General features: G+C 41.6%; 1 protein-coding gene across 1 annotated transcript in view; it reads left to right on the top strand.

The window, feature by feature from the left end:
- Window positions 1-11,703, top strand: part of SPAG17 (sperm associated antigen 17) — a 227,316-nt gene that overhangs the window by 65,670 nt on the left and 149,943 nt on the right. The window contains exons 5-7 of the mRNA XM_007461630.1: window positions 4,979-5,165; window positions 6,672-6,866; window positions 8,614-8,795. Of these exons, the coding sequence (XP_007461692.1) occupies window positions 4,979-5,165; window positions 6,672-6,866; window positions 8,614-8,795 (564 nt within the window). The remainder of the gene's footprint in view (window positions 1-4,978; window positions 5,166-6,671; window positions 6,867-8,613; window positions 8,796-11,703) is intronic.

Here is an 11,703-nt window from a genome sequence, read left to right as displayed (position 1 = left end):
GGGAAAGAGGGCACTGAGCAGAAAGAGGAGCTGAGGGAAGTGAAGCACACGGAGAAACCGAAGAGCATTCAGCTAGTATTATTCAGCCCTTGGAAAGATGGAGTAGAGAGAGGGCAGACAGGCATGGAGAAGAGAAGGTTGCAAGGACATCGAAGGCTGAGGCTACAGGAGAACCATGGAAATAAAATGAGTTTGAGGTTTGGAGTCACACCAACTTGTGTCTCTACCACAGCTGTGTGCTTGTGAGGGAGACTGTGGGTCTTAATTTATACAATGGGAATAATTACCCATTTGGCATGTTGCTTTGTGAGAACAAATTAAAGATGACGTCTAGAAAGCACGTATCATGCTGTATGTATAGCTGTGTCTCTGCTAAGTTACCACTTACTCTGAAATTTTGGTTGCGATCAGCCTTGCTTTCTCTAGGATCCTAAGAAACCTTACAGGAGAAAGGGCTCAGGAAGTTGCTTACCTTGTAGAACCCAATCTTTGCTAGAGAGACTCCAAAGGAGTGAGAGCTATGTGTCTGCACAGGTCCTACACCCCACCTAGGAGAGCCTGCAGGGCCAGAGGGCCCTTTTACTGCCTTACTGGGACACGAATATCCAGTGCAGTCAGGAAGTGTTTTTTGGAATGATGGAATATGAATGCATGTATAAAGTTGAATGAAATGAATGAAGGTGAACTTTAGAATAATTTAATCTAAAACAGTTTCTTCTTTTCAGTTCTAAAGATCACCCTGCGATTTTATCTCAAATGATAGCCTGTAGAAGTTTCTGGCAGATTTTTTTTGGCCAAGGTGGGACTTCTCCGTGGTGAGGCTAGCTGTCCACCTCACAGCTGCACCGGTGTTTTCCCCTCTAGTGGACTCACCTTGATCCAAGGTGTGACTGGCAGAGCGCCTGCTTGCACGAGTCTTACCAGTACCTCCGAGTTGATTGGGGTCAGGGGCACTGATTTGGGCTCTGGTTTCATTTTCAGTGAACAATCTCAAAATTTCCAGTAAGCTCTCCACATTGGCAGAGAGTTCTACCATACTTCTTCAGTAAGCTTGCTCTCCCACTTTCTGAGATGACTCACATTATCTTCTCTAGTCAAACCTCCTACCTCATACCTGCCCATCTTGAGTTGATAACCTTGCCTCATCCTTCACTTGAAAACATTGAAACATTCCCCCAACACCATCAAGACCTCTGTCTTTCTTGCACCTACACCCAGCCACTCATCCCCTCTTTGCTTCTTTCATTAAACTGAGAAATTGCCTTTCTTCCTATCAAAGTCCAGTTATTGACACATTCTCTTCATCTTATCCTATCTTTTCTCCTCAAGGACTTTAGTCTCCCCCATGTTTTCAATGTCCCCCTCTCTGCTGGATCATTCCGTCAGCCTGCAAACACAGTATCTCCTCACTTTACTTACATACGTACATAGCTTGATGTTATACTCCCCTTCTGCCCACTCACCCACTGAACAGTCTCAGATCACCCAGTTCCCCTTTACAAGCAAACGTCTTTTTTGTTTTTCTTTAAAGGTTGTTCTCTTTCTTTTTTTTTTTTAATTCATTTACATTAGTTTTGTTTTTTACTTTTTTATTGAAGTATAGTTCATTTACAATGTTGTGTTAATCTCTGCTATACAGCAAAGTGATTGAGTTATGCATATATACATGCAATATTTAATATTCTTGCCCAATATGGTTTATCAAAAGAAATTGATTCTAGTTCCCTGTGCTATACAGTAGGACCTTGTTGTTTATCCATTCTCTATATAATAGCTCACCTCTGCTAACCCCAAACTCCCACTCCCTCCCTCTCCCACCCCCTCCCCCTTGGCAACAGCAAGTCTGTTCTCTATGTCCATGAGTCTGTTTCTGTTTCATAGATAGGTTCATTTGTGCCATATTTTAGATTCCACATATAAGTGATATCATATGGTATTTGTCTTTCTCTTTCTGACTTACATTACTTAGTATGATAATCTCTAGGTCCATCCATACTGCAAATGGCATTATTTCGTTCTTTCTTATGGCTGAGTAGTATTCCACTGTATATATGCGCCACATCTTCTTTATCCATTCATCTGTTGATGGACATTTAGGTTGTTTCCATGTCTTGGCTATTCTGCATAGTGCTCCCAAGGAAGCTTCTTGAAACCGTTGTCCACACAAGCGGTCACCCAACTGTTCCTGCCTCTGTGTTCACTACCTCCACACTCCACCATAACTGCTCCCATAATGTCGCCTATAACTACCCATACTTTTCAGTCCCTTGGTTCTCTAGCTGCATACTCTGTAATTTTTCCTACCTTCTAAGTCACTTCTCTCTTTTACACACATCCCCTCCTATACCCAGTTGGTAAATACTGGAGTTTCCAGCATGATCCCAGGTTCAATTCTCATATTTCTTGAGACCTCTTTCCCCAGGGGGTCTTATCTCTTCCCGTGCAGTTAACTACTGTCTCTATGTTACCCACACCTGAATTTGTAACTCCAGCCACATCTCTCTTCTGAGAGGAGAACATGTGTATTCAATTGTCTCCTTGTCATCTCAGGAGCATCTCGGATTTAACAAGATCTTTCTGAATAGTCTGCCCACCTTAAGTAAAAATTATTTCTCACCCCAATGCTTCTGTCTCTGTGAGTGGCACCATCAACCAACTTGTTATTCAGACTAAATCCAGAGCATTATTGTTGTTGCCTCCTCCTTCATTCCTTGTCTCTAATCTTTCAACCCCTGTACTTTCAACATCCACAATAGATCTTAAATCCATCTACATTTCTCTACTCTACCAACACTTTAAACTGAGTTACTGTTAGGTCTTATCTGAACTATTGCTAGAGTTTCCTTACTGGTCTTCTGGTTTCCTGTCTTGCAAAATCACAGTAGTCCTCCATTTAAACTCTTTATGGTCTTTCCAATGCATTTTTAATAAAATATAAACTTGTGAACCAGACCCCAGCAAAGCCCTGGATGACCTGGCCCATGCCCTACCTTCCCCGCCTCATCCTGGCCACTTTCTCCCTTGCCCACTATTCTCCTGCTATACTCACCTCCTTTCAGTTCCTTGCGCATACCCATCTCCTTTATAACTCAGGGCCTCTGGCACACACTTCACCTTTCCCCTGCTTCTCACATGGATGCTTCTCATTCTTCAGGTCTTCACTCAAATGTCACTCGCTCAGAGGCCTTCCATCACCAGCTTACTAGCGAGTGGTGAATTGTGTGTCTATGACTACATTGGGTTTTATCCTTCATAAAATTCATGAAAATTTTCAGTCATACTTTTGTTTCTCTGTTCATGTGCTTTTTTCTCTTTCTTCCCCAGTAGAGTAGGAGCTCAAGGGAATAGAGCTCAACCCTATTTTTTTTCACATCTTTATTGTATAATTACTTTACAATGTTGTGTTAGTGTCTGCTGTGCAACAAAGTGAATCAGCTGTATGTATACATATATCCCCATATCCCCTCCCTCTCGAGCCTCCCTCCCACCCTCCCTACTCCACCCCTCTAGGTGGTCACAAAACATCGAGCTGAACTCCCTGCACTATGCAGCAGCTTCCCACTAGCCATCCATTTTACATTTGGTAGTGTGTATATATCAATGCTACTGTCTCACTTCATCCCAGCTTCCCCTTTCCCCCCAGTGTCGAGTCTGTTCTCTACGTCTGCATCTTTATTCCTGCCCTGCCACTAGGTTCATCAGTACCATTTTTTTAGATTCCATATATATGCATTAGCATATGCCAACCCTATTTTTATGGGCCAATTTGTATCTGGCGCAGAGAGAAACACTGGGGCTTTTCATACCTCTGTACTTTACCTTGTGCTTTCCTTGCTGCCTCTATCCAAGGCTATTAGTGACATCTGCAGCCTCCACTGATACTTCCCTCTGTTGAGGAGCAGGTGGTGGGGAGGTCGAGTTTTCCCCACCACTGGAGCCACAGGTGCCAGTCATGCACGGAGGGTCCATGGGCACCTCTGATGCTTCCTCCGGGTGCTACAGCTAAACTGGGTTTGGGACTTCCCTGGCAGTCCAGTGGTTAAGACCCCACGCTTCTACTGCAGGGGGCGTGGGTTCGATCCCTGGTCGAGGAACGGAGATCCCACATGCCACGAGGAGTGGTGAAAAAGATTATAAAGAAACTCAAAACTGGGTTCTCTGGAACCATCAACACCCAGAAGCCACATAGAGGAGGCAGACGCTCCTCTCCCCTCCTGTGCTACCTTCTGTTAGCTTGGTGCCAAAGCAATATACCTTCTATTTCCCTTGTCCCTAACGTCTTAGGACTGAGTTCTTCAAATTTCGTTTCACGACCTCAGGAAAATACAGAACCCCCAACGTTGCTACAGTAATTTAGTTTAGTTATTTTTGTGCCCAATTTTGTTGAACATGGGAAGAATAAATAACATAAGCATGTTCTGGATCTTCTGTATGGTCCAATACCACCACGTCATTCCAATGGACTCAACCTATATGTATTCATAACACATGAATGGAAAGTGTAATTACATTATGATGTAATGTACAGAGGTTTTGGCAATTGTTTGAAAAGAAAACCTTTGTTAGACCCAGATAGAGACCCCAGGGTTAGGCTACTTGATAAACCTAAGTCCCTGCCATCACAATGTACTCAGAATCCACCACTCTCCCTGCCAGCCACTAACTGAGGTTGTTTATTAGGCCAAGGGGGGGCTCCTTTAAGATGAATTCCCTTCCAGAAAGATGTGTGTGTGTGTGTGTGTGTGTGTGTGTGTGTGTGTGTGTGTGACAGTCTCCTAGCATCCACCCCTCTAGTCTTTGTGCTTGATGTGCCTTCTAATAGCTTAGGCTCAACCTGGAATCTCCACTATCCTGGCTTGAAGAATGAATCAGGGAGTAAAGGAGTGATTGAATGAAATAAAGATTTAATTTACCTGACAGTAGAAAAGCCATTGCCTGCTCACTGTATGGTTTAATCAAAAGTATTCTGTCTTTCCAGGTGATAGAAGACAGATTCAAGGTAGAAAGGGGTAAAGGGAAAGCAAAATCTCCCAAGGAGAAAAAGTCCCCAATTGCCAAGGTTGCCAAAGGAAAGGGAAAGGACCAGCCTGAGGCAAACACAGCAGTAAAAAAGACCACCCAGTTAGTAAGAAGGGGAGAAGAGGATGACACCAAACATTACATTGGTCAGTAAGATGCTCCTTTCACTTCTTGCCTGATGACCTACAAACTTGAAAAATCATTCCAACCACTATGCTTAATCTTCCCCAGCCTTTTCACCTTTTTAAAAGCATAAATCCTATACTCCCCATGACACCCTAATAGAAAAATATTTCTATTTGCAATTCATTTTTGTTTTCAGCCAATATTTCTTTAGCATGTGTCTTGCTATAGGCACATTTTCATAGTGCAGAGAAAAGACGAATCAACTAGCTGACTGTGCCACCGAGGAGCTTACTACCTTGTTGGGAACATTTGAGAAAGTCAGAAACACTTATAAGGCAAAGTAAAAAGTGATTATTGTCACGAGTGTAATACAGTGGTAATAAAATCAGACCTGTTAATTTGTGACTCAGAGCACGTAGCTTCCTGACCTCAGCTTCTCCCACTATCTGTCCTAGATAGAACAACCAGAATTTTCTTTCATTTAGAGTATTGATATAAATAAAAAAAATTATTTGACTTGGGTAGCTATGAGTAACTCATTGCCACCTTCCCATGAACCCGAGTGGAGCTACTGTTTTTTATTTGCATCGTATCTAAATGAGATGGCACCTCTTCACATCCTTTGACAGTTTGACTCCCCTAATATATCTCTGCTCTAAACCCACTAGACACAGAAGCAAATATATTATGGATTCCATGAGCAGTATCAATACTGATTTGTTTTAGTAGCTGAAGAAATATCACTACTTGAAGATCAAAAGTTTGTGCATCTGTTTCTCTATTTTTAAATTGATCTTGATGAACCATTGTGAGACGTAATGTTTTCGTGTACCATCTAGTATTGATATTAAAGTACAACAATTATTCTCACCCCCCAGAATCTCACATTCTAATATAAACTCATGTTTTAACACTTATAGAACAGTATAGCCAGGACAAAATTGAGGAGAAAAATTTTAGGAAAGTGAGCAATATATATATTTTTAACTTGAATGCAATAAATATATAGTTGCTACATAACCCATACTCAGCATGCACACCTATTGGCATAAACACACAGTATGCTTTGGTAGGGAGTTTGTTCATATTCAATATTTCCCTCTTCTGTAAACACCTCTGCATATAAAATACTACAAAGCTGCAGCTACTTGTAATTCAGGAGTAAAGCCAGATGTTGCTCAAAAGAGATTAGAACCAAGAAAAATTACAGCCTAGAATTTTTTTTTTAGAAAAACCCAAGCACACATTTTCCATGACGACAGGCCCCCTGTATGTTTGTCCTCCTATTACGCCTATGTCTCATTTGAAAAAGTGATTTAATATTTTGTAAAATGGCCACAGCCTTCTTACTGGAAGGGCAATAATGAAAACCAGTCAACATGACTGCATTCCAGCCAACCGGACTGCTTTTGGCAAGCCCGAGGGATGATAAACGCATGCATAATGTATAGAGCCATTGAACTGGCTGAGTGCAACCTGTTCTCTTTTAAAATGACGGCTGCTCTTCTCTACGGTATTTTGAACAGACGATGAGCCAGATGACGGTGCCCAGCATTACATTATAGTTGTGGGCTTCAACAATCCTCAGTTATTAGCGATCATGACTGAGCTCGGCATTCCCATAAGCAGCGTGATTAAAATATCATCAGAGAATTATGAACCTCTGCAGACACACCTGGCAGCAGTTAGCCAGCAGCGGGAAAGTTTTCTTCAGCCAGAAGGTATGCAGTCTGCTACACAACTTACTGAATCCTTCAGTATTACCCACTGTCCTTAAAGTACAAATACAATTTTCTGCCCAAAGCATAGTCATACAGTACATACATTATTAAATCCTTTCAAGACTTTGAGTTGCTATTTATGCCACTTGCACTAGCCAGGTGTTGTAAATTTTGCAAATTCAAATCATACCCCGTGTTTCTATCCCTGTGTAGCCACAGAGAACATAGACTTGGTTACCCAACTACATTGCTCAGGAATTTTGCTCTATAACTTTTACCTAAAGCATGAGTGGGTTGGATCATCTGTAGATAATCTATTCTGCCAGAAGCCACAGTCACCAAATGGCCCAAGGGAGGTCATAGCCTTGGATTCTTGCTCAGATTTGCTACTGGCTTATTCTGATAAATCAGAGGGGACGCTTATCTTCCAGGCCTTAGACCAGGAAGCTGTGGGTTGTAGTCCCACCTACACTACTATTCAGCCACTACACTACTATTCTGCACTACTCTTCAGACCTCAGGGTCTTCATCTAAGGGAATTGTACTAGACTCCCTCTGTGGGATGGGAACAAAGTCTGCTGTCTACTTCAGATAGTAGAATTAGGATGCAATATAAGCCTGTGTGACCTGGAAGTCCAAGCTCTATTTGCCATATGCTATGGTGCTTTTTTGTTATTTATTAGTATTATCCTTTCACAGGGCTTTGTAACCTATGTAGCCGCATCCGGATTTCTATAACGCAATATTTTTTAAATTGCTGTTCCAGGTTAGAAATGGCTACCCCTGATGATAATAATAGCTACCATTTATTGGGCACAGGCCTTGGGACTAGGCTCAATGCTAAGGGCTTTAAGTGTGTTGATTCGTGTAGTTTCCATGACAACCCTCAGAAGTATGTGTTACTGTTTCCATTTTACAAAAAACGACTCTGTCTAGAGGCAGCTATTATGTAAAAGAGTTGAGATTCAAACCTAGCTATTTCTATCTCAAAGGCTAGTTGTAACATTCAATAGCTTATTATTCAAGTCAGTGAGAAAATGCTGCATAAGCTCCATAGCCTTTCTGTTAAATATATTTAATATATAAAAATAAAATCATAGAAAAAGAGACTTTACGGTAGAATAGTGAGATCTTAGTAGTAGAACCTATTTAGTTATAGATGGAAAAACCAAACCACGTCAGACAAATTTTCAAGTGTAACTTTATGGAAAACTGTCATTATTTTATACAGTCAGAGCACAAATGCCCAGCCCAGAGAAGCCCGTAGCTATTTCAATGTGACCAAAAGTTAACTGAAGCAGAACTCATGGATCCAGTCTGTTTTTACCCACGTGGGAAGGAGAACTGGATCGACTGCATTTCTAACCAGTTATGCAGCCAACAAATGTTAAAATAGTCAAAAAGTGATCTGGCAGAAAAACTGCTCCTGTAAAGATACAATCTCAGAGTGATGGAAGTATTGACCATTTTTAGCTCCCCAAATGTGTGACCTTATAACCTTTCAGGGCCTCAACTACAAAATAAAGGGGTGGAAAGAGCTCATAGTTAATAGCAATTTCAGGAGTAAAATCCTCTGATGTTTAATTATATAGTCTAGGTCCAAACACTTCTCAAAATTACATTTCTTTATTTGCATTTTCTGGTACTGTACAGACATCATGCAATGCGTATGACTCACCACAAACACTTAAAGTGGGAAGAAATTCGACACTCTCATTTTGTAGTATAAACATGTTGCTCTTATTAGATATAGAAGCTGAAAAATTGAAGAAAGAGAGTGACATAAAAGAACTTGAAATCTTCTGGAAGTACTTGGAACCAATCCTGAATAATGAGAAACCGGAAACTAATCTCTTTGATGTCGCTCGGCTTGAATACATGGTCAAGGCTGACAAGTTTCCTTGCAACTGGTCGGACAGTGAGATGTTGGTTAGTACACGCATTAATGAGAGTGACTAGTTTGAACATGTGACACTGTTGTTCCATTTACTCCATTCATTCATTCCACAGATACTTATTAATCACTGTCTATAGAGAAGGCTTTGTGCTAGGTTCCTTTATCTTCAAGACATTGATCACATTGAATGTCCAATAATGGCTATAGCCTGATTCTTCAGCTTTTAGTGTATGAATTAATGACAAAGGAATAAGACGAGTTGAAGATAAAGGATGGTAATTATTTTATTTGGTGATGTGGCTTTGCTTCATACCTTAACAATGTTCTAGGCAGTAGAGTCTTAATATACATTAATTGTGAAAAGAGTAAATTTTACAGTTTGTCAAATTACATTGTCTTTTTTTTTTTTTATGTATCAGTTCAAAACATTGTTCTTCTAGGCCCTTGCTTTTATTGCCAAAATTGTATTTTTCATGTATTTTCCTGGCAAGGTCTGTCTTAATAGAATGACTTGACCCCAGCCCAACAGTTAGTAGACATTTCCTGAGAGTATTCATTGGCCCCTGCTATTGAGGTGCTTGCAGAGAGGCAAGGCCAAAACCGTGAAACAGAGAGGCAGTGTTCAAGGTGCCACGCACCTATGTGTTATGTGAAACACACTCTAAGTTTCCTGTTAATTCAGAAAAAGAAGACATGGGATGCTTTGAAAAGTAACAAATGCTAAGTACATGAGGGCGTTTTTAAAAAGAACGTTGAGTAACTATTTATCATTGTTGGGGAAGTTATTCAGGCATACCTGTTGTAAAAAAACAAGAGACCTCTCAGGTCTCTTTCCGGTTGACCCCCTGTCCCAACGAACAGGGGCCCAGGAGTGTTGAATCCCTTGCAGGGTGATATATATCAGCATTAAAGGGAATTGAACTGAAAGCAGAGTCTTGGAGATGGACCACATCAAGTATGCTGTGAAGGGAGCCGGGAAAAGCAGGGTGGAGGAGGGGGATAGGTGTCTGTGGAAAATGACTGTGGGTAGCTGCCAAACAAACAACCAAACCTGGCTGTCTAAGAGGAGGAGAATGACATCAAAGCCTGGAGCAGCTTCCGAGCCAAAGGGTAGGCCGCCCACGGCCATGGATTGGAGCATGGACAGTTCTCACTATGAGAGTCCCCGATTCTGTTACCTTGAAATGGATGTGCGCTGGGTGAAGTAAATGAAAACACTGAGGAGGGAAGCCTAGATCTGAACCTTGGAGGATGGACAGGATTTGAATAAGTAGCAATGGAGAGATCAGTTTGAGTTACAAAGACTGTCAACATAAGGCGTTAGATGTCACCACGTAGAAACAGAACACTTAAGTCTGATACCTTGGCAATAGTAAGAATAAAGATAAGCCTTGACCTATATGTGGAAACAATGCTGAACATAGAAAAGCTGTGGCTGAAGACAGAGCTTGTTGTAGGCAAAACTGGTTACTGTGGACTCCCTTTGCTTTGTGTCGTCCCACTCCTCCATCTAGATATCTTCCTCTTTCCTGCTTTGTCTTTCACTCCCCTGCCTCTAAACCTGAGCTCAGAAAAGCGTCCCTCTGTCCTCTACCACTTCGTGTTAAGTTGGGCCGTGTTTCCCTATCCCAGAGATACTGGCATACCAGGTACCGTCATACTATGACTATTCCATCCTATTTTATTGGAATTCCAGATTATGCCCAGCAAACGTGAGATATGTTTGAGAAAGAGGCCATATCCCTGGGATCCCGAAACACCGTCTGAAAGACGGCTTTCTACTCTCGCTCTACAATAGACCAGCTCTTCTCCCGAGAACATAAAAATACATGCCTAACTTAAAAACCCACATCCACAAGTTTAAGTTTTGTGGAAACAGTCCTTCTCTCATTTGGGCCAAGTTCTGGCCACATACCTTGTAAAGAACTTATATGCAATTTTGGTTCAGTAAGGCATAGGAGATCCCAGCCATACAGATCTTGAATCCTAATTCAGAGGAGGCAATACCAAGAGTCTTCTAAGGCAGCCTCAAACCGAGAACCTTTTGCTCCTGCTCTAACTAGAGCTGCCTTCCATGTGTCTTATTTACACCCCAGGCATAGACTGAGAATAGCTGATGTGCATTGAGCCCAAGGTAGAAGACATTCTGTTGCATCATCGGTACATAGATGAGAACAGCAAGGCACACAATTGCAGCTCCAAGAGAGCCAGCACCATTCCCAGCATCCTGTTTCTTATTCCAGTGTTAACAACTTAGTGTTCATCAGAAGATTTTAATCCCTCCATTTTTAAAGACAGTAAATGTGACTATATTTTCCTTTTTAATAATAGAGTGGAAGAGTTTAAATGGCAATTAAAGTTCATAAATTTCATGTTGAAAAAAATAGTATCAGCTTCGTTGAAACACTGACTTCAGAACTAGAGGATTAATGTCTAGGGTCTCTAGTTGGGCCATGAAGGTAAGTGAGGAATGAGACCATTTAACTATGCTGCCCAACTGGACACACCGATCTTCTGCCAGTCACTTTGCAGATATTTATTGAACATCTCCTTCACGCCAGGGCTGCAGTCTGGGTCCAACTACAGGAGACTTTTAGGCCAAGGCATGCCTCTGTAAGGTATGGTTTGTGAGTGAACAACCCAGCGTGGAGGACGACGGGGAAAGAAAGCCTTGAAAGCAATTCAGTAATAGACTTGTGGGTTACAGAAGAAAAGGCCACTGGATTTAATACTGAAGATCAAAATCCATTCTAGACTTGGGATTACTTACGAAATATAAAAGCAATAAACCTATTTGTAATGCCCGTAGCCTAAATGCACGGTGTAGATACACGGTATCCCACTCTCAGCTATATCTGTAAGTTGATAATGGCCTCATATCCAAGCCAGGAGCCTCTCTCTGGAAGAAGGAAAGCATTAGTACCCTTGGCTGCAAGCAGG

Source organism: Lipotes vexillifer, unplaced genomic scaffold, assembly GCF_000442215.2.
Source record: "Lipotes vexillifer unplaced genomic scaffold, Lipotes_vexillifer_v1.1 scaffold858, whole genome shotgun sequence".
NCBI lineage: Eukaryota > Metazoa > Chordata > Mammalia > Artiodactyla > Lipotidae > Lipotes > Lipotes vexillifer.
Note: the sequence above shows the minus strand (reverse complement) of the source record. Positions and strands in the feature narration are given on the sequence as shown.